General features: G+C 35.8%; 1 protein-coding gene and 2 pseudogenes across 1 annotated transcript; all 3 read right to left on the bottom strand.

Moving 5' to 3' along the window:
• Positions 1-4441: 4441 nt before the first annotated feature.
• On the bottom strand, positions 4442-5029 carry LOC148692409 (UPF0481 protein At3g47200-like; annotated as a pseudogene).
• Positions 5030-5035: 6 nt separating this feature from the next.
• Positions 5036-7734, bottom strand: LOC137744456 (uncharacterized; annotated as a pseudogene).
• A 13559-nt stretch (positions 7735-21293) lies between these two features.
• On the bottom strand, positions 21294-26998 carry LOC137745629 (mitochondrial fission 1 protein A). Its single transcript, XM_068485614.2, has 5 exons — positions 26834-26998; positions 26525-26663; positions 22276-22397; positions 21718-21781; positions 21294-21631 (listed from the first exon to the last, which is right to left on the bottom strand). The coding sequence occupies exons 1-5, from the start codon at positions 26924-26926 to the stop codon at positions 21549-21551; spliced, it is 501 nt and encodes a 166-aa protein (XP_068341715.2). The 5' UTR covers positions 26927-26998; the 3' UTR covers positions 21294-21548.
• Positions 26999-27447: the final 449 nt, after the last annotated feature.

Raw genomic sequence — 27447 nt, 5'->3', positions numbered from 1 at the left:
TTATTGAGCTGAGGATAATAAATTGTCTCCACATCTTTTAAATACATTCCACAAAATGTAAGTGACTCATATGACATCCAAGCCTTTATAGTTGATCATTCGGGCTTCGCCCTGTTGCGTACACTTTTTTTCAACTCCCGAGAAGCCTGCCAAAATAAAACGATATGATACAAATTAGCAAGCGTAATTAATGATGACTAAACAAATGATGAGGATTATATACCTTTCTATTGGATACATCCAGTGATACTTGACAGGACCAGCAAGCAATGCCTCTTCCGGAAAGTGAACCATCACGTGGATCATACTTGTGAAGAAAGCTAGAGAAAATATCATCTCAAACTTGCATAGGACTTGGACAATGTCATGGTCCAACTAATTTACGTTCATCTTTCGTAACTTCCTTGACGTCAATTTGGAAAAAATCTGGACAACAACATGATTGGCTTCACCACATCTTCCGGCAATAGGTATCGAATGCCCATAGGAAGTAGGCGTTGCATAACCACATAGTAGTCATGGCTCTTTAGTCCAACAAATTTACCCCTGTCAACATTTACACAATGCGCCATATTAAAAGCATACCTATTGGGAAACTTTACAGATGATAAAAACTTTTAAAACTTTTTTCTGTCATTCGGTTTCATGGGAAAAAAAAAAATGAAAGATCCTTTCTGGCTTTATCACTGTCCCTATTCATCCCTAAACCCCTTTGTATTCCCATGCGTTTCAAATCAAGATAAGCTTTGATCGTGTCCTTTGTCTTACCCTTGATATCTAGAATGGTGCCCACCAATGTGTCAAATACATTTTTCTCAATATGCATAACGTCGAGGTTATGTCTAAATTTTAGTTTCGACTAATACGGGAGCTCAAAAAACATAGACTTATGTGTCCAATTCATGTGTAGAAGGTTTGGTCCTGCTTACTATTTTCCCGAACGGAGCAAAATTCAAATGGTTAAGCTGTTTCAAAATCTGATCACCGGACCATTTTCTAGGTCTGAGGCGAGGCTTTGTTTTCCCGTCGAAATCTTTATCCTTTTCCCGCCACTCGTGGCCTCACGGAAACCATTTCCGATGACCAAGGAAACAAACTTTTCTGACGTGCCAAGCAGATATTACATCATCCTTGCATACAAGGCATGCCATATAACCCCTAGTGCTCCACCTAGAAACCATTGCATATGTGGGAAAATTGTTCACAGTCCACATAACTGATGGCTCCAAAGTGAACATCTTCCTAGTACACTTATCATATGTGCACACACCATTTATCCATAAATTCTTCAGCTCATCAACCAACAATCTTAAGTAAACATCGATTGACTTACCAGGATCCTCAATTATCAAAAAAGTCATCATCATGTATTCTTTTTTCATGCATTTCCAAGGAGGCAAATTATATGGAAATACGAAAATCGGCCAACTGTTGTGGTGTTGGCAAGTCCCAATCTAACATTCCGGGGATCAGCAGCAAACTCAGAGAACGTTCAATCGAACTATTTCCATGCCTTCCAATTTGCAGGATGCCTCATCACATCGTCGTCTACCAGTTTTTTCCTTATGCCATCTCATGTCGGTGGTAGTATGCGTCGACATATACAATCGCTGCAACTTGGGTTTCAAAGGCAGATAACACATGACTTTCTGTAGCATCTTAGTCATTCTATTCTGATATGTCATTTTGAACCTCAACTCATTGCATACAGGGCATTTAGCCAATGCTTTATTCTCTTTATAGAATAAAATACAATTATTTTTGCATGTGTGAATTTTTTCATAACCTATACTAAGACCATTCAACACCTTTTGCGCGTTTCTATGGTCTTTCGGCAAACAATTTTCCTTTGGTAGCATTCTCTTGAAAAGCCCAAAAAAGTAATCGAAACACTGGTTCGACATACGATACTTTATTTTTTTGTGCATTAGTTCCACAATGGTCGTGAGAACTGAAAAGCCCTCGCACCCCGGGTATAACTCTTAGTTGGCATTTTTTAATAGTTGTTCATATTGTTCGAATTCTACATTGTCCATTGGTGTTGGCACATCATCTTCCCTTTCCTGATTGGTGTTTGTCAATGCAAATGGAAAAGCATCATATAAAATATCCATGACTTGTTCATTAGAATCCACATTAGATTCAACATTGCCCACTCTTATGGTGTTTGAAGACGAAGCATTGTCTAATTGTTCCGCATGATGGTTCCAAGTATTATAGGTCTCTACAATTCCATTCCTTATTAAATGAAATTGAACATTTTACACCTCCTACAAGTACACCGGATTCTAGTTGCACCTGAGTTGTGTGTACGTACAAATTCAATAAAATCCTCGATTTCATCCAAGTATTCGTCTGCGCATTTGTTCGGGTTCTGTATCCATTTTATGTCCATAATTCCTACAATAACAATAACACTACAACAATCACAACTTCGTCATGATATTGTCACCTTATGCCACAAGTAAGGGCCCTATCCCATTCAGGAATGCAAAGTTATGTCACGTAATTTAAAGCTACATCAGATTAGATTTCAACGTGGAGGAATTTCGGCAATATCTTTGTACAAATCTTCAGATGGACGATGTAGATATGAAATACCTATGTGCCACCCAAAGAACGTACAAAGATGACACTGAAATCCCCACAACCGAAACCTAATCCTTGAACCATAAACTACGCGCCATAACTTTGCATTCCCAAACTGTCCAAATAATGGGACAAGTCAAGAATCAATTGGACCGCAGTCATGCTTTCACATCCATGTGCGAAATGTAACTAATCCTCGAACGGGAAGCTATGTTTTACTATATAAAAAAAACAAATACGAAGTTAATTATATTTAACTCCGTATATCACAACACATATTCGTACGTCACGTACAATTTAACAACATAATAAAAATATAATTTAACAACATAATATAAACATAACAACATAAATTCAGCATAATTTAATTAATTTTATATTTAAAAAAATGAAGAAAATACCTTTAAATCGTTCTCCACCAATCACTATTCACACACAATATCCCTATAGACAACGAATTTCATGGCGGTAGTATGAATTGACATTAATACTTTTACCCTAAAAAAACAAACGCTTACCAGACACACCGAGATAGCTCAACCAACCCAAAGAAGAAGATGAAGGGATTATTAGATGACGATTTTTTTTTTCATTTTTTTCCGTTTTCTTTTTAACTAATGTAAATTTTTATTTTAATCTAAATAAAAAACTCAAACGTAATTAAACATTACCAAAATAATCAATAAAACTACTTTATTAACCCAAATACATAGTATAACTAATGTAAATATTAATGGTCATCCATATAACATAAATTTATTAAATAAAATCAAACATAACGTCCATATATATCTTATTTCATTAAAAATAAATAAATAAACTTCAATCCTCCTCTTCCGGGGCATCAGCAGGGGGATCGAGAACTCCCCTACGCTTCTCAGCCCACTCTTCACATCAAACTTCCACTGCCAGAAATGCATCTTGAAAAGGTCATCCAGGTACTTTCGCTAATTCTCATTGGTTTCATCAACATCCTAATGAACCTGTATTAATGCCAACAAAAACAGATTAGTAATTTAAAAAAATACTACTTTTTACAAAAATAATAATACATTCTTTAATACAAACTTACCGACAACTCCCCCACCATGGACTTCTTCAACTCCTCAGGCACTATTTTCCAAGACTTAAACTCGGTAGGACATTGATTCCGCACCAAACCCCCAATATCAAACCTATGTTCAACGTACACATCATCCCTACTTTTGTCTTTAAAGGAGGGCAATCATTTACGATGGTACCTTTCTATTCACAACACAGTTTTCCTCATCCTTTTTTCTACCACAAAATTTTAAAAATAATAGACTATTAAAAAAAATAATTTCAACCATATCAAATATAAGACAACTAATTAAACAATAAATTTCTTTTTTACCTTTCCCTTCGCAAGAACCTTTTCCCTCGTAACTTTTCATTGAATCAGGAACCGAATCGGCCATTGCCTTTGAAACAAAACCTTTGAAAACTAGGGTACTAAAATTGTGTTTATATAGAACCCATAACATTTTGAGCGACAAATCCCTTGGTCATGCAAAATGCGTTATAAATGCGCACTAAAGGGGAGCGTTTAAAGGCATTTGAGCGTTTTCAGTGAAACTTTGTGCAATGAATATGTGGAAATATTCGTCGCGCAAACATTTGACAGCAAAATTTTTTGTCGTTTTTTCTTGTGCGACGAACACATGTGTTCCTTGCGCGAAGTATCCTTACGTGACAAATATTTTCATCGCATAAAGTTAATTTTTTTGTATCCTGCCATTTTTGCTCGACCATTCTATGTTTTCGTCGCTCAAGTGCCACTTAGGCGACGAAATTTTTTTCGTTGCGCAAGCTGTTTTTCTACTAATGGTTTTCAGGTACTTGTATACGGCATCACAGAAAGAGGGATCGAAAAAGGTTGCACGCCACACTGAATACTGCTGAGGCCAAGTCCTAATAGAACGCCAATCAAGGCCAGGAAAGTCCAGGGACTATTGAAACAGTCATGAAAGAATTGACCCATCAATGTCTTCAATTTGCTTTTGTAGTGATCCTCTATTTATGCTTTAACATTGGAGAAAATCGCATCTTTAGGGACCAAGTCAATGGTTATCTCATTAAAGAGTTAAGCCACCTCTTCATCATTCCTAACAAAGTTTTGAAGTATGCCCCTTTTCCTTAAGTGCTTCACATCGTCTGGATGACCAATGAGCAAATCGAGCAAGCCTATGTAAGAGGTGACCTTGAAGTTTTTTTGGAAATCAGGACACATATTGTAGGCTATCATGTTTATGAACTTAGGCCCCATCGAGTCGTCAACTATTATTATAAGAAGATAAAGGAATCCACAACATAGAAACCAAGGCTTAAAATTTATGTCCCTCATTGAGTTTTTCTCACTAAGCCTAAAATGGATCTCGGCTTCATGAAGTTGTTGTACATTGCGAAGTGAATGGTGCATACTACTTCAGCTAGGTGGAGATGCTACCATTCTTGTCAAAAAAAGGTCAAGAAGTTGAGTACCTCCTAGTTTTGTACTCGAGCTAGGTGGATGTCCTACCATTTTTGTCCGAAGAAGGCCAAGAAGATGAATTGGATCTTTTTCCTTGGCATGGCCCTTAACTAGTGGTTCCCCACCATACATCTTGACAAAAACCTCGATTGTGGTACTCCATTGCTCACGTGTTTTTCTCTTGTCGATCAGCAACTTGAGGAGTAGATAGGGGAGTTGATTCTCTAGCAAAAGCAAGTCCTATTTGTCGATCAGCAACATGGTCTCTCTTGATTTTAATATCTTATGTTGATGTACAAAATCAATAAGGATTTTGGAACAACTTAAAGTGTCAAGTTTGTTACCTTTGCTCGGTTGCTCCAGTTAACTAATGAGGATAATATGTAAGGAGATAGAGATAGGGAAGCGACACAAGATGTACGTGGTTCACCCTAAGTTTGGCTACATCCACATAGTAGAGGAGTTCTCATTAATATTGGAGGATTTACACAAATACCTAAGTTTAAGCATAATTATCATTAGTGGGTTCTAATGACTAGTTTAAGTACAATAATGACATTAGGGATTCGTTGTAAGAGAATGGTCTTCTTTTATAGTTGAGGAGAGTCTCCAGTTTTTGTTCACAATCGATGTGGGACTCTATGAGCTTTATTCTGACGTTGATATGTGTCGTGCTGTGATTGGCCTCCTGGTTGGACGAAAACTATTATGCTTCGGCAGGGATGCCTTAGCGTTTTCAGTGGATCCTTGAAACTATAAAGTTGACCGGTGCTTGGTAGTTTAGAGATTGGTCAAGTATGGTACAAACAATGCTCCTCTAAGTTCCTGAGTGACGAAAGGTTCTCAGATGGAGACTTGAACCGACACTGATGACATCGATGATGTGGGCACCTAGGATGCCCGAGGAGTAGCTCAGTAAGGGGTGTAGGCTTCCTAATCAATGGAGCACTCACGGCTAATGCAGTAGGTGCTGATAATACGGAAGGCGCATTGGTCACACTCCAATGACGAGTGATCAACTGCGACATCTATACACTTTTTGAACCATAAAAATATAACATTAGAAACTAATCCTTTCTTGCATTTGAAACTAATCAATTAGCAGCCAAAGTAATATCATATCCTTTCTTGCATTTTTTCACATATATATAAAGCAGCATTGCAAAGGTAGAAACAATACTAATTCAAAAGTAGTAGTGTTTCTACCTTCAATGCACAGAAAAGTAAGAAATGTTATTAGCATGAAAAGTAATTAGATTCGTATGCAATTGCACCATCCTAAAATTCCTTCTTAAAAACCATTTGCAATGCATGGCTTTAAACGTCAACACCTCTCAACCACATATATCTACACCTACACGTCAAACCCTCTTAAGCGCCCCCCTTGATAGTTGAAGAAATGTTTAGGAATCAGTTGTTGTTCACTAGTAATGTTATAAGCAATAAGCATGAGAAAGCAAAGCACTAGTAATTTGGAGGGAAATAGAACTCAGAGAAGACCAAGTAATAATAAATTAGAGCAATTGAAAACATGAGAGGACTCCAGGACGTACCAAACTTTTGGATGGGAAAGTATTACTTTGCAAGACAAATATCCTTGTAGTAAAGCACACACCCTCTTTGCTCTAAATATGAGCTGCCATGTGATAAAACGTAAGAAATGAGCCATTTCTCACTTAGACTCCCATAGGTTGCAGAGAAGATATAGGAAACAAAGGCAATATACAGATTAATAGGTAAAATTAATAAAGATTAATTAAAAATTTAATCTCAAAAAACTCCACCATGACCAAAAAAGGCATAGCACGTAGGCAAAGGTACATATACAAAAATCCCATATGCAATTTGAAGAAAATACCTTCAAATTCATTCTTCAATGATATTCGTATACAAAAATCCTGTACAAAACAAATTTAGTTGTTTTAGTTTGAATTCTCAATTCAAAGTTACATATACAAAATCAAATTGCTTACCGGATAGGGATAGATCGAGGAAGGGAGAGGAAATGGAGGAGAAGAGAGATGAAATATTTGTATGATGAATTTAAGAGCAAGGGAGGGATTGGAGAAGGTTTTGAAGAGAGATGGGGGAGGGAGGTAGCTGCTACAACTGGGTTTGACTTTTTTTTCCTCCTAAACTGAGGGCCTTGTCATCGTAGTCCTTTGTTGCTTCTTCATTATAGCACTTCCTTAGCTCCTTAATCTTGTCCTCAACTTTCTTGAGCAAAGTTTCAGCGTTAGTAGTCTGGTCACTATCTTTGAGAAAGTGTGCTGTCAATTGAAGCTTGACTTTCTCTGTCTGCTCGTACTTTTGTTTACCATGGTGGTAAGGACCTAGTGCTACTACCCATGGCTCGTAGTAATTGTCGAAATTTTTGGGATCACGGAGCACGAAGGGAACCCTTCGGATCTTTGGTTCGGCATTTTTCTTTTGAGCTTCTTCTGCCACTTACCAAATTTTTTTTAGTTTCTCCCTCCTACTGGTTCTTATTGCCTCCTCATGGACTGTAATCACTACCTCTGAAGTTTGCTCCGTGGTGGTGATTTCTGCAGGTTGGTCTTGGGTTCCTCGACTTGCTTTTCCACCTCCTCTTTCGTAACTTCCGTCCCGAACAGCTCCTTCATGGAAACTGCATGTTCATCTTTTTCGGACATTATTAAAGTGCTTGTCGAAACTAATTAACAAGGGAATTCGATATGGTTTTTTTTTTTTTTTTTTTTTTTTTTAAAGTGTTTTGGCCCGAATGATCTGTGTCAGGCTATACAATAATTCTAGTTTTTGCATGCATTATATATACGTATAATATGGCACAGCAGTGCATCATTTGAGCTCCATGAAAATAGAAGCTTGATGATGAAGAAGAGATGTTAATTTGTGAAAGGACAGTAGTACAGATGCATGACTTTATCTGCATGGGGAGGTTGGTATATATGAATTTATGTAGTAGAAGCTGTTATCTCTATCAAGGAAAATTAAAGGTCATGCTATTGCCTGTAACATATTTTATTAAAGGAAAAATGCTAAGAGTACATATTTTTAGATCATATTTTGTAAATCACATTATGTAACCAGGGACGAAGCCAAGGATTTGTATCAATGGAGGCATCCTCAAACAACAAAGTTACAATTAAAAAGCTAAAAAAATTACTAAACAAACACTTATATATTAATCTATAAAAAATTTCATACAAAACACTTAGAATCATTGTTGGTGAAGTCAATCATACTAATACTAAGAGAAATGATAAGGAGACTTTCCGCCACTTCATATTTTTGGCACAATGTTTAATAATGTTGGTGTTAGAGATTTCAATAATAAATATATAAATTATTATTATATATATAGACTTGGTGCTGCATTGTGCAGCATATGTATGTATAATAGGGAAAGGCTGCTGCGGTGCGCAGCAAGCCTACGGGCAGCAAGGTTGGATTTGATTCAACCTTTGTATATTTTGTTGGATGGTTACAACTTTTGGTTAAAGACCATAATGTTTACTAAATTGTATGAGTAAAATTAAAAGATGTAATAAGTCAAATTTATTTTCTGAAAATTCTAAATAGAAGACATGTCTTTTGGGTCAAAACTATTAAGAAGGGTTGTATATTTTCAGAAATTTATTTCTACATTCCTTGCTCTCTTCTCTCTCCATCACATTCATACAATTTCTTTCTAGTTATTTCTATGGGAATATAATTCGGTTTTGCTAATCAAATATTCCATACTTTGTTGTATCGTGGAAGTGATTTGCCAAGAACTCTTTAGCAAACTCATTCGAGTGGGGGCAAATAACACTTTAAGGAAACGATTCAAGTCGTACCTCAAAGTCATCATTCGGATTATTCTCTACATTTATACATTAACTTGAACGACCTTAAAGTGTTATTTTCGTCATGGAGAAAAAAATCTGATAACATGGCTATGAAGATTATCAATCAAGATGTCTACGAGCTAGACAAATTTGATGGATCAAATTTCACCCGATAGAAAGACAAAATGCGTTTCATGCTTACTGTTCTGAATGTCATATATGTGTTGGACCCGAAATTGGAGCCTATTCATGAACCAAGTGACAAAGACTTGTACAAAATAGGTGTCCATCGAAAGAAGTGTGAGGAAGATGAATTGGTATGTCGAGGACACATCTTGGGCACATTATCTGATCACTTATATGACCTGTATGTACACATTCAATGTCCAAATGAAATTTGGGAAGTATTTGAACACAACACAATGGAGAAAAGAGGTACCGATAAATTTTTAATTTTCAAATATTATGAATTCACTATGTTTGATAACAAACCCATCCTAAACCAAGTTCATGAATTATTGGTTTTGGTCTCAAAGCTTCGAGAACTTAAAATAGTTATTTCGGATCCTATGATAGTTGGGGCTATTATGGCAAAATTACCTCAAACATGGAATAGCTATAGAAAGAAACTTCTACACATGGTGGAAGATATTAGTTTGGAGGATTTGCAAAAGGGTATTCAAATTGAAGAGGAAACTCGAAATCGTGATAAGAATTTTGCAAATCAAGATTCCTCTAAAGTTCACATAGTCAAAGGAAACAAATATAAAAAGAACATCAAAGTCAAAATTGGCAAGGGGAAGTTTAAGAAGACCAATTCCAACAACAATCAAAAGAACACAAATGGTGTCTGCTACCATTGTGGAAAGAAAGGCCATTACATTCGTGACTGTAGACACAAAAAAGCAAGTGAGGATTATGCCAATAAGACCAATAGTGAAAATATGATGGAAAACTCTGGAATTGATAACATTGTTGCAATGGTATCAATGATGCATATTGGCATGATTACCGAACTGAATATGGCAGCGGCAATAAAATCCTCCGATTGGTGGCTCGACTCAAGGGCTACTATACATGTGTGCAATGACAAGGCATAATTCAAGACATATGAAGCATCAACGGACAATCAAGAGGTTTTAATGGGGAATCATAATTCCGCCAAAGTTCTAGGAAAATGAACCATTGAACTTCAGTTTACTTCTGAGAAGAAATTGACGTTGCTTAAAATACTGCATGTTCCAGAAATTAGAAAGAATCTTGTGTCTGCAAATTTATTATGTAAGAACGGTATAAAGACTGTTCTAGAGTCCGATAAGTTAATAATGTCGAAAAATGGGATGTTTGTTGGGAAGGGGTATTCTTGTGATGGGATGTTTAAACTAAGTATTAATAATAAAGTAAATTCTTCTGCTTATATTGTTGAATCTTCCTCTCATTTATGGCATTTATGTTTAGCACATATAAATTTTAGATCTTTAAAATACATGCGCACACTTAGTTTAATTGCTTGCAATGATGATTATAATGATTAATGTGAAACATGTATTCAAGCGAAAATGACTAAGAAACCTTTTCCAACTGCCGAAAGAAATACAAATTTATTAGACTTAATACATTCTGATATATGTGAATTCAATGGTATTTTAACAAGAGGAGGAAAAAGATATTTTATCACATTTATAGATGATTGTTCTAAGTTCACTTATGTTTATTTATCGTATAATAATGATGAAGCTTTTGAGTGTTTTAAGCACTATAAAGCCGAAGTTGAAAACCAAAAGGGAAGGAAAATTAAATGCCTTCGTAGTGATAGAGGTGGTGAATATTTTTCACACGAATTTGATATTTTTTTTGTGAAGAGCATGGTGTTATACATCACAGAACTGCACCCTATACACCACAACAAAATGGTTTGGCAGAAAGAAAAAATAGGACACTCACTGAAATGATTAATTCTATGATGATTAATGCTAATACTCCAAAATATTTATGGGGTGAAGCATTGTTTACTGAATGCCATATACATAATAGAATTACATCTACAAAGACACATGTGCCACCATATGAAATTTGGAAAGGAGGAAAACCAAATTTGTCATATTTGAGAGTATGGGGTTGTGTAGCTTTTTATAACGCCCTCGATCTTAAGAGATCCAAGTTGGGTCCAAGAGGAATTAAAAGCATATTTGTAGGGTATACATAAAATTTAAAGGCACATAGGTTGCTTAATTTAGACTCAAATACAATTGTTGAGTCTAGAGATGTCGAATTTATAGAAAATAAATTTTATAATGACTACTCAATGTCTGGAAATGAGAATGATCAAACACCTTTCTCTAATCCGGCTACTAGTAATTCTCAAGGTGAGAAAAGAAAACAGTCTGAAACTTCAATGAACCAAGGAAAAGCCAAAGAGTAAGAAAAGAAAAGACTCTAGGCCCTGATTTTATTTCATCTCAATCTATTGTATTTTTAATCGAAGGAAATAGACCAAAGGTTCTTAAGAAAATACCCATATTGTTGAATTTTGAGGATGATCCTAAAAGTCTAAGCGAAGCATTCACTTCAAGAGATGCAGCCTTTTGGAAAGAGGCTATAGATGATGAATTTGAATCATTAATATCTAACCAGACATGGATTTTAATAAACTTGCCCCAAGGATCAAAAGCAATAGGTTGTAAGTGGGTATTTAGAAGAAAATACAATACAGAATGGTCTATTCAGACATTTAAAGCCAGGCTAGTTACCAAAGGTTTTATATGGATTGAAGCAAGCACCAGAACAATGGCATGAAAAGTTCGATTTTGTCATTTTATCATATGGATTTAGACATAACAATGCTGATAAATGCATATACTCTAAATTTACAAATGATTATGGTGTTGTTATATGTTTACATGTCGACGACTTGCTAATATTTGGTACAAACATGAAAGGTGTATCTGAAACTAAAGAGTACCTAATTTCAAACTTTAAGATGAAGGACTTGAATGAAGTAGATAATATCTTGGGAATTAAAGTAAAGAAGTACAGTAGGGGTTACACTTTGTGTCAGTCACATTATATAGAAAAATTGCTTCTTAATTTTAAGCATCTGCAAATAAAAGAAGCAAATACCCCTTATGACCCTAGTGAAACTTTGCTTAATAATTCTGGTAGGTTCGTTGCACAGCTTGAGTATGCTAGTGTAATTAGAAGTTTAATGTATGTCATGCATTGTACCAGGCTAGATATCGCATTTGCAGTAAGCAAACTTTCTAGATACGCTAGTCATCCAGGTACTGCTCATTGGAAAGCAACAAATAGAATTTTTGGTTATCTTAAAAGAACTATTAACCTGAGTTTAACTTACTATGAGTTTGTAGCAATACTTGAAGGATATTCAGATGCAAGTTGGATAACAAGTGCTAATGATAATAAGTCTACATCAGGCTGGATTTTTATAATTGTCGAAGGAGTAATTTCTTGGGCTTGGAAGAAGCAAACATGTGTAGCACATTCAACTATGGAATCTGAATTTATAGCATTAGTGGCAGCAGGTAAAGAAGCGGAATAGATTAGAAATTTGTTATTGGAAACAGAGTTATGGGCACAACCAATGCCATCCATGTCTGTATATTGTGATAGTGAGGCTACTTTGTCTAGAGCATACAATAAGGTATACAATGGAAAGTCTAAACATATTAGCTTGAGACATGAATATGTCAAGCAATTAATAACTGATGGAGTTATTAATATTATTTATGTTAAATCAAGCAATAACTTGACGGATCCATTAACAAAAGCACTTTCAAGAGCTTTGGTAGTTAGTACATCTAGTGGAATGGGGCTAAAACCCTTTACTGAAAATTAGCCACCAATAATGGTAACCCGACTTTGTCTAGAACATCACTAGTTTAAAATTTTAATGGATAATAACAAGTTATTGATAAGTGGTTGTGAAAGCACTGAAAATTAATATATAGCTCATTCCAGGATGATCATTGCAAAACTGCTACGTTTAGGATGATGAGTTTTATCTCTTAATGAGGTTATTTGTAGTTGTGTCTATAGTAGCAGGGACATGGGAAAGAACCTCACCTATATGAACATAAGAAGTGGTGTCGCTTGTGCCAAGAGTTAGGTTTTCTCTTGTAAATGTTCATGAAACCAGGATGAAGCACAAGGCCAGAATAGTGCTTAATTAGTTCAGAAATTTCTTTAAGGAAATAAGACATAGTCATGTGTGTAGTGATTCTGGTTTTACATAAGAATAGTTGGTTTAAACTTAGGTCACCATCGCATTTGTTATAACTTTGAATTACTTACACTAATTAAAGGTTTAATTTGAAAGACACATTTATTGTATGCATGATTATATCGGTATGCTTGTGATTAATTATAAAGAGAGGATTGTTATTATATATCATATTATTGAAATTGGAAAGGATTGTTAGAGATTTCAATAATAAATATATAAATTATTATTATTATTATTATTATAATATATAGACTTGGTGCTGCATTGTGCAGCATATGTATGTATAATAGGGTAAGGCTACTGCAATGTGCAGCAAGCCTACGGGCGGCAAGGTTGGATTTCATTCAACCTTTGTATATTTTGTTGGATGGTTACAACTTTTGGTTAAAAGACATGATGCTTACTCAAATTGTATAAGTCAAATTAAAAGATGTAATAAGTCAAATTTATTTTCTAAAAATTCTAAATAGAAGACATGTCTTTTGTGTCAATACTATTAAGAAGGGTTGTATATCTTCAACTAAAATGAAAGGACTCGATGAACGGGTGCTTTAATGCCTATAAATACCTATTGTGGCATAATGTTTCACATACAATTTCATAAATTTGTTTCTACATTCCTTCATCTCTTCTCTCTCCATCACATTCGTACAATTTCTTTCTAGTTATTTCTAAGGGAATATAATTTGATTTTGCCAATCGAATATTCCATATTTTGTTGTATCCTGGAAGTGATTTGCCAAGAACCCTTTAGCAAACTCATTCGAGTGGGGGCAAATAACTCTTTAAGGAAACAATTCAAGTCGTACCTCAAAGTCATCATTCGGATTATTCTCTATATTTATACATTAACATGAATAGTTGGTACGGGAATTGTGCTAAAAACATGAGGTGACGCAAAGTCTATGGAGAGGTCCGCATATGCAATGGTTTCCAGGTGGAGCACTAGGAGTTATATGGCATGCCCTGTATGCAAGGATGATGTAACATTTGGTTGGCACGCAAGAAAAGTTTGTTACCCTTGTCATCAGAGATGGTTGCCATGGGACCACGAATGGCAAGAGAAGGATAAAGAGTTCAACAAGAAAATAGAACCTCACCTCAGACCTAAAGAATCATCTAGTGATCAGATTTTGGAACAGCTTAACCGTTTGGACTTTGCTTCGTTCAAGAAAACTATAAGCAGGAACAGACCTTCTACACATATGAATTGGACGTATAAGTCTATATTTTTTGAGCTCCTGTATTGGTTGAAACTAAAATTGAGACACAACCTTGATGTTATGCATGTTGAGAAAAATGTATTTGACACATTGGTCAGCACAATTTAAGATATCAAGGGCAAGATAAAGGACAAAACCAAAGCTCATCTTGATTTGGAACAAATGAGAATACGAAGCAATTTATGGATGAATAGGGACAATGATAAAGCCAGAAGGGATCTTGCATTTTTTTTTTTCCATGAAATTGAATGACAAAAAAGAGTTTTTAAAGTTTTTATCATCTGTAAAGTTTCCCGATGGGTATGCTTCTAATATCGCAAATTGCGTGAACATTGACGGGGCTAAATTAGCTGGACTAAAGAGCCATGACTGCCATGTGATTATGCAATGCCTACTTCCTGTTGGTATTCAACATCTCTTGCCAGACGATGTATGAAACCAATCATGTTGTTGTCTAGATTTTTTTCACAATTGAAGTCAAGATCGTTGCGAAAGAAGGATTTTAATTAGTTGTGCCATGGCATTGTCCAAGTTCTATGCAAGTTTGAGATGATATTTCCTCCAGCTTTCTTCACAAGTATGATCCAAGTGATGGTTCACTAAGGCATTGCTTGTTGGACCAGTCAACTTTCAATGGATGTATCCAATAGAAAGGTATATAATCCTCGTCATTTTTTATTAATCATTATCTGATGGTTAGTAAAATTTGTATCGTATCGTTTTATTTTGGCAAGCTTCTCGGGGAGTTGAAGAAAAGTGTACGAAACAAAGCAAAACCCGAATGATCAATTATCCAAGCTTGGGTGGCATATGAAGCACTTACATTTTGTGGAATGTATTTAAAGGGTGTGGAGACAACTTTCAATCGTCCTTCTCGCAATAATGACGGGGTGTGAGAAAGGAGAAACTTTTAGTTTTTGCCCAAATAACTCGACCCTTCGGAGATTCGATATAAGGCGAGTCGTTTTCCAAAAAGGATATGGAGGTAGCACATTGGTTCATACTCAACAATTGTGACGAGACAATGTCATACCTAGACGAGCATGAAGATATGATGAAGCGGGCACATCCTTCACATTTGTATGCCAAGAAACACCGTGAGTTTTTTCCATGGTGGTTTCTCGAATATGTAAGTCTGAAGTGTTTTGTATTGGACATATATATTGTACCTTGCTTGAACTAACAAATTTAAGTGTTCGTGTGATATTAGGTGAATCAATTGAAAGCATCGAATTCCCCAGCGCACAGTGAAGAGTTATATAACTTGGCATTCAGATCGATTCGTGCTAAATTATTCTCGGGTTGCCATGTTAATGGCGTCAAGTTCTTAGAGGCTGCATGGGATGACAAGTTGTGTATGCAAAACAGCGGTGTTCATCTCCTAGGTGGAGGCGAAAGTACAAACATTGAATTCTAAGGCAAACTAACAAGTGTCGTGCTATTGGTTTACAATACCGATGCCAATTGATCCTATTTAAGTGCGGATGGTTTGATGCAAACCCAAATAGGCAAGGAAGTGTTAAAAGAGATCATGGATTATTATCAGTGAACACTACCAAAACTTGGTACGAAGATGACCCCTTATATCTTAGCAAACATGGCAAAACAAATTTTGTATCTAGATGACCCTAAAGCCGGAAGGGGTTGGAAAGTTGTTCCGAAGATGGATCATGGGAATGTGTATGGTATACTAGAACAAGACCCTACAGACAAAGACATCGACAATATCGCTAACCAACGTCTAGAATCTTTGATGGAAATTGGTGCGGAAACACTCCAAGATACTAATCTTATCCAAGAGCCATTTCAGATAGAATGAGTATCTTCAATCCAAATACCAATTCAATCAATCACAATTGACCTCAGTCATCTTCCGTGATACGATGGTCCAGTGTGCACAAACGACGATGGTGATGTACCTATCAATGGTGACGAATGGGACACTGAAAATAATGATAGCGACGAAAGTGAAAGTTATTATAGTTTAGATAAAGATTAATGCAATTTATTTGTAACTTTTTTTGTAATATACATTAAATGGTTAATGCATTTTATAGGTGATTTACTTTGTAATAGGCTTGGGCACTGTTCGGTATGGTTCGGTACAAAGGTGGTACCAAAACCGAACCTGTAGCAAAATTTCAATACGGTTTGGTCCAAGTATAGTTCGGTTCAGTTCTAGGCCTTTAAGGAACAAGGCCTGTTTTTCAGTTTTTGTAAAAAAAAGCCCAATTAGTTTTTGGCCCAAAACTAATTCGGTACGATTTAGTACCGAACATAAAACCAAAACCAAACCAACTAAACACCAAACTGAATCGATTTTGTACCGATACTAAATGAACCGAAAAAAAAACCGAACCAACCAGGTTCGATTCAATTCTTGGTATTTTTTGCCCAAGCCTACTTTGTAAATAAATTTGTTTTATTAGTATTTTATAATAAATTGTAATAAAAAATCTACAAAAAAAAAAACCATTTTAAACATAATTGTGTGACAAACCACCCTTTTTCGTCGTGCAAGCATTTTAATTTTACGCAGGTAATTTTAATTTTCAAACACTTGCGTGATGAATACCTTGATTTCGTCGCGTAAAGGACATTTGTGCCACAAAATCACAGCATTCATCGTGCAAGTATCTGAAATTTTTTAAACCTTACGCGACAAAGCCTCCATCACACAAGATTCTATGCATTTAATCCCATGTATCGTCTTCATCCCCTCACTTCTCTTTTCTTCCTTTTTTTTTTCCCGATACTCTTTCTCTCCAAACACCATTGCAGCCCCTCTCTCACCCTTAGTTCTTCTTCCTTGACACCTTCTCTCACCCTCTCACTGCCTCTCTCCGTTGCTCACCCTGTCTCTCCGCTCCTCTCTCCATCGCTCACCTCGTATATCTGTCCTTCTCTACGACATCGTATCTTCATCTCCAAGAGGTAATTTCCTCTTAATTTTTTTTTCAATTTGCTTTATTTGCCATGTTAATTAGGATTTATAGATTAAGGTTTTTTTTTTTATTTTAAATTGGGGGTTAGATTAGGGTTCTTAAATTAGGGTTATTGTTTTTAAATTAAAGGTTAGAATCATTGTTCTAAAAATCCATGCCTAGCCCTGCCTAGCCCCGCCTAGGCCTCACCTAAGCGCTAGGCGGCTGGCCACAGCCTCGATTAATGCCTAGGCATTTGAAAATTAAGAAAGGGAACCTAGACCTAATGGGGTGCCCGCCCAAATCCGCCTAGGTTGCAACTCACTTAGACAGAAAATAGATAACTTTCATTTTACGTTTTTTTTCTTCAATAAATTGTAAGAGACTTGTTGAATACATAAATGAACACACACTATATGCTTGTTCCCCATGTTTTCATTATGTTCCAATACTTCATAATATATATGTGATTCTATTTTGTAGTTTATGATGAAATTATATATATTTTAAGTATAAATATATACTTATTTACACGAAATATAATGGATTTACTTAAATCCGTCTAGGCGCCTGCCTAGACCCTGTCTAGCCGCCTAGGCACTAAGCACCAGCCTGCCACCCGATTAGCGCCTAGTGTCTTTTAGAACCTTGGTTAGAATAAGGGCAGTGGATTGCAATTAAGGTCTTTAAATTAAGGGTTAGAATTAGGGTTCTTAAATTAGGGGGGGTTTAATTTTTAGTTAAGGGTTAGAATTAGGGCAGTGGGGTTTGATTTAGGGTGCTTAATTTATGGGGTTAGATTTAGGGTTTTAAATTAGGGGTTACAATTAGGGTTTTTTAATTAGGGGTTTTTTAATTTTAAAAGTTAAGGGTTAGAATTAGGGCAATGGGGTTAGATTTAGGGTGCTTAATTTACGGGATTAGATTTAGGGTTCTTAAGTTAGGGGTTAGTTGATTTTAAATTAGGGGTTACAATTAGGGTTCTTAACTTTTGGGTTAGAATTAGGGCAATGAGTTAGATTTAGGATTGTAATGGTTTAATCGTTTTAAATTTAAGTAGAAATTCATGTATACAATAATTTTTATTTTTGTAATCTAACAAATTTATTTCCAATTTTGTAGATGTCACAGCTCATTAGAAGTCAGAAGGCAATGACGACTACACCTTGTCCGATGACTACACCTCCTACTGTTGCTGCCACTACTCCGGCAAAGATGGACCATAGCCCGGTGAATACGGTTGACCCAGCTGGTCCCCGAGTCCTATAGGCGCTAGCGTCTTTGACTTCTTTGGTGGCGCTACTTGTTAGCGCCCGACGTGCTCACCAGTGGCCTCGCACTCCGAAGCATATGTCGCCATCAGGATCCACAACCGATGCCTTGGGTTCACAACCATGTATATTATCGTAATTAACTCCCTCATTCCCATGTTAAATTAGTTTTGTTATTTTAGGTTAATTGTGTTAAGTTATGTTATTTAAGGATTATAAAGTTATTATATATATAATATTGTTTATCGTTGTCATTGTTCCCAACCCATTATTAAACTGTTGTGATCATTGTGTTTGAATACATATATTGTTTATGTTATTTTCATGGTTTGGGAAACGTTTTAATTATAGGGAGGCTCTACTGAAATTTCAGTAGCATTTGTTATTAGTTTTAGTTTTCACGTTAATTTTTAATTGGCTTGCAGTCAAGAAAAACACTCGGGCACCTTGTCAGCAATTGAAGATAGCAAAGGTCACTCGGGTGACCAATGATTGTATCACAATCAGATACGATGAGTGACATTAGGCTGCACCAATGACGAAGCAGCATAGCGCATTGGCCCACGACATTGGGCAATGGGCATGTTGTTCAGACATTTTGCCCAATGCGGTGGAAGTCTTGGAAGGCGATGCCGGACGAGGTGAAGAACACGATGCGCAATCATTTGTCGGTAAGTATCCTCACCTTTTTAATGGTTTTCATATAAAATAAATATATTTATATTGATTAATGTATTTAATTACTAATATTTTCGTAATATTTGTTACATTGCAAATAAACTACAATTTTGATAACATGAACGAGCACATGTTGGCGTACCTCAATCGGCTCTTCTCCGAATGGTACAAGTAGTGGAAGAGCGACCCGGTCCAATATTTAGAGATGTTTGATGATTCGTAGGTTGCTTTCGAGGAGGGTTGCCCGAAGAAGTTCGAGGATCGAGAAGATAGTTGGGTTTGGCTCTACAGTCATTTTCAGGAGTCGGGCTATGTGGTGCATTTTTAAATAGAACTTATTTCATTTTACTTTTTGAAAATTTTACTACTGTTCATTACTTTATATATATATATATATATATATATTTTTTTTTTTTCTTTAAACATTACAACTAATATGTTTATATTGTGTATAACAAAAGAAGACGAAGGCGAACAAGATCATTAAAGATATATATGTTTATTTTGTGTACAACCATTCGAGACCCTTCTCATATAGGATGGAGGCGCATCGGAAGGTATATATTAAAGCTTTTGCTTCCAATTTTAAAGTGTCACTAATAATTTTTATTTATTTTTTGTTTCCGTACTAACATTTTCCTTATCTTTTTCTACTCCAGGGGGGTTTAAAATTCCCGAAAATTGACGTCTTTGCTGACGTTTATGTTCAGCACGGGGATGAGTTGGTTGAGTCCCTTCATGTAAGTATTATTCAATTTTAATTAATGTCTTATGCATCCAAGTAATCTAAGGCGATGACGATATATGGAGGACAAGGCCAATAAGGCATAAAAAGTATATTTGTGAATTGCCCTTATCCTTGCCCGTGCCCAAAGAGTTGCATAAAGGCAATTACTGTTCAAAGTGAATAGTATGGGCAATTCAACTGTATTGCCCTTACCCTTGCCTTTATCCTTCTTCTTGCTCTAAGAGGAAGTGATTACTACATACCATTTTTTTTTTCTTTTTTCTTTTGTGCATTTCTCTTAATTCGAGCCTTTATTTATTTGTTCAATCCAATAGTACAAAAAAAAAAAAATTAAAGAATGAAGAGACTAAAGTTTTCGTAAGTAATAAAGAATGCAAAAAATCATTTATCAATTGTAAAACTTGCAATATATTCAAGTTTGAACATTGCAATGCATGTTTTGGTTAAAGAACCGTTGTGACTAGCCTCCGAATACAGGCTACAGGTGGTGAGCATTATCAGCGATTACTGCACATATTTTTCCTATCAAAGTTATTAAAATGATAGTAAGATTGGGCCCTACACTTGTCACGTTGATAGTTAACAAATGACTTGAAACTTAAAACACAAAAATGACTTAAATTGTTCACGTTTAAATCTTTTAATACTTTTGATTTTTTTTTTTTTTTCTGAAAAGTTGTGTCTCATTTCAAAAACAAAGTGTAACTTTTTCTTCAAATGATATTTGCTTATCACGAAATGCCACAATGATTGATTATCTTGCTGTAGAAGTTACTCTCCTTCAGTCTCAGACTTCCCCATTCTTTATTCACACTTGAAAAGTAAAATTTGAGCCAATTACAAATGACATCCATATAATTTGGTGTTACTTTTGAAATGAGACGCAACTTTAAAAAAAAAAAAAAAAAAAAAAAAAAAAATCAAATCAAATCAAATTATTAAAGTATTAAAACGTGAACAATTTAAGTTATTTTTGTGTTTAACTCGAACCAACTAATCATTAGTTAACGTAGTAAAATTTTCCAACCTAATTTAGCATAAGAATGGTTAAGCCAGTCCCGTCATGGCACATAAACAGGTTTTACCAAGCTTCTCACAAACGTACGAGATAACTTATCAACCTCCATGGTGACTGGAGGTCGATAAGTGAACTAGTTAAGTGTACTTTGTTTGCAGTTAATCCATCATTCTCCACCGAGTTTGAGCATTAACAGTATTGAACTAGATTGATAAGAGTAACCAGAGTCGCGCCAACATACATAAAACAAACATTAATCGGACATCTTCCATAGCGACCAGGCAAAAGATCCAAAATAACAAAAGATGGAACAACTTTCCATATATATATTTGCAGTATTGAAGTGGCAAAACACAGTAAGCATTATCAAATGGTTAACAGCGTAACTGGACGGAAAAAACCTACTAATTCCCGCACAAAATATATTCGATTTGAAGCTTCTTTTTTTCAGAAAATAAAAGGTGTGGAGCTGGAGACTTTGTTTACCCTATTCTCGGTCTGATTAGGGTAATCGATAGCAAGTTATTATGAACATTGTTGGCTTATGCCTATCACCTGCGAACCAACGCTGCAACAATCCCACCTGCTATAAGCCCAACAGCACTAGCAGTAATGCCTATTCCCACAAAGCCATCTGCATTCGAAACAAAGTGTTTACGATCCATCTGAATTGATGCTACAATGCAGCCAAAAGAAAACGACTAGAATTCTACTCAAAACCTTTGGCTATTTTATCCTCAACGGTCTTCTTAAGGGTCAGAGCCTGTCTCCAATCAGGGGCAATCTGCAAAGTAAATAAAACAAAAGGTTAAAAAGACAATTTTAAAACGAAATGAGCATGAATATTGTACAAACATTAGAAATCAAAATTGCAGCAAAATGCAGGTAATTACGATAAATAGTCAAAAATAAAAGACACGTAAAAGGTCAAACTCACAAAGTTTCTAACTTCAATAAATAGTCAAAATAAAAGACAAGTAAATTTCACCATGCTGATAATCAGGTAATTACGATAGATGCTCAAACACAGCACACTCAAGACTACAGAAAAGGACCACACATTTAAAGGATACCTTCGATAAGTCAACCTTTTTAACGTATTAAAAACAGATCCTACGTACAAATAGCAATGTTCTGGGTAGACTTTCACTGAATGATAATCACCCAATCATATGATAAATGCAAGACACATGAACATGTCGCAGAAAATAGAGGTGAATATGTCCCTAAAAGTTCCTAGTAAAATATGGTGCAATCTAAAGAAAATTAAGAACAAACCTCTAAACATTGCTTCACTAGATGCCGGCAATTTGAATATTCCCCGGTTCTGAAGTATCCAACAGCCAGAAGGTAAAGCTTCTCTCTTTGATGCAAAGGGGAGCTACCGTTGGCCAATGAAGCTGTACTAACAGAGAAATTACCACATTACAGGAGAAGCTATATGTAATAATTTAAGTCTTGTTTTAAAATGAAAAGGCGAATAAATGAAATAAACATTGGTAGAATTTTGGTATGCAAAAGTTATCAATGACCAGAAACTGAGAAACGCTCGGCTTGTTGTACTTTGTAAAATAGGTTGTTTCATGGATGGGTTAGGTCCCAATTTTTTATGGCAGAATGAAGAAAACAACCATCCTATGGTTAATTTCTTGGGAGAGAACCTTTTTTATAGACAAGAATCAAGAAAGAAGATAAACTTGCATTACAAACTATGCTAACACTATCTGTTGACTCTAAAAACTATCAAGCCTACGTGGCGCACATACCGAGTAATTAATAAGCTAACTACGTCCTTCGGTTGTGTGCAGGGCGTGCCAACTCATCGGCCGAGTTCAGCCAGGGAGTAAAATATGTTGACGTTGCGTTGAGCACGCTACTGACTTCTTGATCTTGCGACTGCGGCAGAGGAAGGAACACGTCTCAGCCATAAGGTTCTAAAGCCTGAAGACAAGGCTGCTAGTCTTGCGAAGTTCACGGATCGTCAGCGTCGGGTTCGGTCACAGTGATTATATTCGTAAGAGTATAAGCACGCCGAACTGGCACCAAACTATACGAACACAAGTACTCATGTATGTCTTGATGGTAAATGTGGTTCGGCCGTGAGAATGCCGAACTCTAAAACTTACTTGTCAATATCCAATCATAAACAACTCGGCGTTCAATGTGCTGAGCCCAATAACTTGTAACACCTCACTTCGCCGAGAAGGCTAATGAGATGACCTCTACCAACAAAGACTCGAAAATCCTTGTCAGCCGATACTTGGATACATAATCAGTTGGCCTCAACGCAGTGCTATTCATCCAAACTGAAGGTGCTTTGCGGTTGGCTTATTCTACGACAACATTGTTGTTTATCCAAACTGAAGATGTTCGCTAGTTGCCTTCACAGTGTTGTTTATCCAAATTGAAGATGTGTTGGCGGAAAAAGAAAATAAAAATCTCAAGGTTGTTGAGAGGTTTCGTGTAGAGCAAGAGTTTGCGCAGGGCAGTTTGTGTATTGAATTGGAGAGGGGGCTTTCTGTTTTCTACGCATCTCGTATTTATATGATATCACCCTGATGGCTAGTGTTGTAAAGCTGCAGTCAATATCAAAGCTTCCTCCTTCATAACAATCTCAGGCGAAACAAAAGATTGTTATGCCTTATCACTTACCAGCACGACACCACCTCGTGCTAATTAATAGCATATACCAATTATTAGCATATATCCTTGTGCTGATAAGCATCCTGATTTGAAATATGCCAATGATATGCACGCATGGCTGACCAACTCCAAGCACACGTGGAGGACATTCTTTGTTGATTTACACGTGGCTGACCAACTCCAATTTGGCATCCTCATCTTTATGCATGCATTAACCTCTCTGCCAATCAATATCCATTTGCCAACCAATGCCACAATGTATTAGGACTCTTGATAGAATGCTCTGATACTCTAATCCACCACACGTCTAAATTCCAAGAACCCCAAATCAAATTAAACTGCATTGCTTGCTTTCAAGTTGGAGATATAATTTGCATCTCATCTATCTTGTACAAGAAAATATCAAGATAATCCACCATTAAAAGATAACATCATGATTAAAAGCACAATATATCCTACAATAATTATCTTAACAATTCTTTCAATCCAACGGCTTAAAATTTTACTCATTCTACGGCCTCGATTGCTTGGGCTGATAGTGTAAAATCGGGTCCAAACACTATCAATCCTTGTTCAACACAAATAGAATTGGGTGAAAAGAGAGGGAAAATGGGCACTACCCATTTCCGCACTGTAATATACAGTCTATAAAAAGGAGCAACATAAATGCTTGTTCTTGTAATGCAGAATAGGTTGAATGCCTTTCAGCATACAATCAAGAATCAGTACAGACCCTAAAGTTTTTATTTATTGTTTTTTGTCCGTATTGAATTAAAAGATGCCAAGACGGACATAAAAACAGATATGGAAGAACAATGAGGGATGTGAGAATAAATAACTGATCAACCATTCAAACATGTTTTTAGGTTTTATATTTTAAGAAACATATCTATGCCTTCTCTCTACTTTCCCCTTCATACCCTTCTACTCCTTTTTATCCCCATCTCCCCTCTCCCTCTTCAATAATTATCAAACAAAAAACGAAGGGTCCGTTTGATGAATATTTTTTTGTTTATTTTGTGTTTGAGACAGAGAGGAAATACATGGTAGAAATGAGGGATATAAAAGAATGGAGGAAGGACAGTAGGAGGGACGCACAAGAAACACATAAGCAAAGGCTTAATCTAAGTTATTTTCACTTTTCAAGATTTAGTTTTTATTCGTTGTTCTCTATTTCTTCCTTGCTCTCCCACCACCCTTCTCCATCCTTTTTGTCCTAGTATACTTTCCTCATATCTCAAACACAAGAAGTAAAATGTAAAAACGAGATGATTAATAGATAGACCCAAAAATGTTGCCAAATTGGCGAACACTAGAGTTACACAACACTATGTCATATAACTTTGGCAACACTTTTAAACAGGAGGTATTTGTCGGTTTGGCCCCTCAACTTGTATAGAGGTGCCAATTTCCCTGAACTTTTATAATTAGACAATTTCCCACCTGAACTTTAACTTTGGCCGATTAACCCCTTAAAATTTTATAAATAGACAATTCCCCCCCTAGCGTTGGATTTTAAAATTTTCATCAAATTTTCATCCATCCAATTTTTCGTTCTCTTTGCCCCCATACAGTTGTCATGGGTTGCCCGCGTGATCAAAGTGGATAAAAATGAAACTTTTTAAAATCTAGTGTCAAGGGAGAAATTGACTATTTATAAAGTTCAGGGGGTAATCAGCTAAAATTAAAGTTCAATGAATAATTGGCTAAAATTAAAGTTCAAGGGGAAATTAACATCTCTATACAAGTTGAGAAATTTTGAAAAATAGCCAATTTTAGATGCATGAATGGAATTTTAACCACACTTACTAACTTCTTATAATTTTAACCAAAAACTCAAGTAAAAGCTCTTAATTATCCGTAATAATAGAAATTCCCCAAATTTAGAGAAAATCCTGTTCTATCACTTCAGATTACAGAACACAACACAAAACCCATAAAAGGAAACCTTGTATCCAAACAACAAGTCACCCAAAACAAAACCCAGAAAAGGAAAACCTTGTATCCAAACAAGAAGTCAAAGAAACACACACAAAGTCCAATTTTAAACGAAGCACTCTTCCCTGTCATTTCACAATGCAGAACCCATCACAAAACCCAAGAAAAGAAAACCCTGAATCCAAACTGCAAGTAACATACTCACACATGTACAGACATGATCATATAGAATTCCAAATAAAGGAGGCTTATGAAATCTCCTTCAAAATTTCTTAATTTTATTGCAAACCAAACACGAAAGGTAGTGTTGGGTACCATTCATTCATGTTCTTTCTATTCAATGGCATACATTTCTATTCAATGGCATACATGTGCCTGCTTAGTTAAGTAGTCTCCAATTATCAACTTAGAAGATGATAAAGTCCTAAGAGGCCAAAGTCGGAACCAAGACTGTTTTCCGGGTGGCCTACACAGAAATCAGGCTAAGTAATACTGTTGCCTACACCTCCGAACGGAAAGGATATGGATTGCTAAGGGTAATTAAGAATTTTTATCTGGGTTTTTGGTTAAAATCATAAGAAGTTAGAAACTTTGGCTAAAATTCAATTCGTGCCTCTAAAATTGACTACTTTCCAAAATTTCCCATACAAGTTTAGAAGCCAAATCAACAAATATGCCTTTAAACAACTAGAGAAAATCAATAATGAATAATCGTGAAAGTAATCACAAATTCAATGGTCAAAGAAATCGAAAACACCAGCTCAAAAGCACAAAACCAAATAAAAATAGAGATAAAAGGGAATTTACTAAGAACATGTATCCAATTAACAAAAGCAATAAGCTTAGCCAACCTAAAAGGTAAAAACTTTCAGAATTAAATTAAAAATTAGATGAAATGCAGATTATAGGTATAGCCATTAAAAATAATCATTAAGAAAAATGTTACCTTCAAGCATTGCAATTCCACGCTGCACATCTTCAGGTTGCCTTGAGTGAACAAGCGCCCATGACAACCTCATTATGCTTTCGCTCTTGTGTTCATCTGAGTCACCCTTGTTGGCTTCTGCTACTTCTTTCTCGCACCCCTAATAATTTTAATTAAATCATAAAAAAAAATGAAGAATTTGGATGAACAAGGAGGCACTCAATAGATTAAAAGCAAATGAAAGAGGAACCCAGATCTTTGTTTGGATTTCCTTTGGGAATTTTCTGGGGAAACAAACTGGAAATGAGCAGTGTAATGTATGGAACTTACGTGGATGACGTCGCGATCGCACCAGGGGATCTCATCGCTGCCGCTGAAAAGGTTAGAGACGGAATCGAAGAACTTGTTGAATAACTGTTCCATTTTTGTGAGATTTCTCAAATAATGAAATATGATCCACTCTCAATTCGCAGGTAGGGCCTTCCCCTTGGGATTGGATTGGATTGCTATTTATAGGTTTGCCAATGGATATTGTCTTCTTCTTTTTTTTTTTAACAAAATGTATTATCTATTAAAAAAAAAAATATGGAAGTGAGTTAAACCTTATAATGAGTTTGTCATAATAATGTGAAAGATCCACGTTGACACGATGAAGAAATAGGAAGCACCAGTCTTTTGACTTTAAATTTTCACAAAAATGATAGAAGAGTGAGCTAAATCTTACAATTAATTTGTCATAATAATGTGGAAGATCCATGTTGACACAATGAAAAAATAGGAAGCACTAATATTTTGACTTTAAATTCCTACATTGAGTGGCATGGATATAAGAACCATAAGAGAATCCTCGCTCGAAATGTTTTGGATAAATTACTCAAAATTACCTTAATTATGAGTCGCATAACAGTCTCATATCTAACATTTTATATATTACAATGTCATAG

Source organism: Pyrus communis, chromosome 12, assembly GCF_041283825.1.
Source record: "Pyrus communis isolate YQ-2024b chromosome 12, ASM4128382v1, whole genome shotgun sequence".
In the NCBI taxonomy this organism is placed as follows: Eukaryota; Viridiplantae; Streptophyta; class Magnoliopsida; order Rosales; family Rosaceae; genus Pyrus; species Pyrus communis.
Note: the sequence above shows the minus strand (reverse complement) of the source record. Positions and strands in the feature narration are given on the sequence as shown.

Excerpts from the sequence above, each read along its gene's own strand:
- LOC137745629 (XM_068485614.2), bottom strand. The coding sequence starts at position 26,926 with ATGGAACAGTTATTCAACAAGTTCTTCGATTCCGTCTCTAACCTTTTC. Across the intron at positions 26,664-26,833 it reads GCGATCGCGACGTCATCCAC|GGGTGCGAGAAAGAAGTAGC; the intron begins GTAAGTTCCATA and ends TAAAATTATTAG. Across the intron at positions 21,782-22,275 it reads TAGTGAAGCAATGTTTAGAG|ATTGCCCCTGATTGGAGACA; the intron begins GTTTGTTCTTAA and ends TTTACTTTGCAG.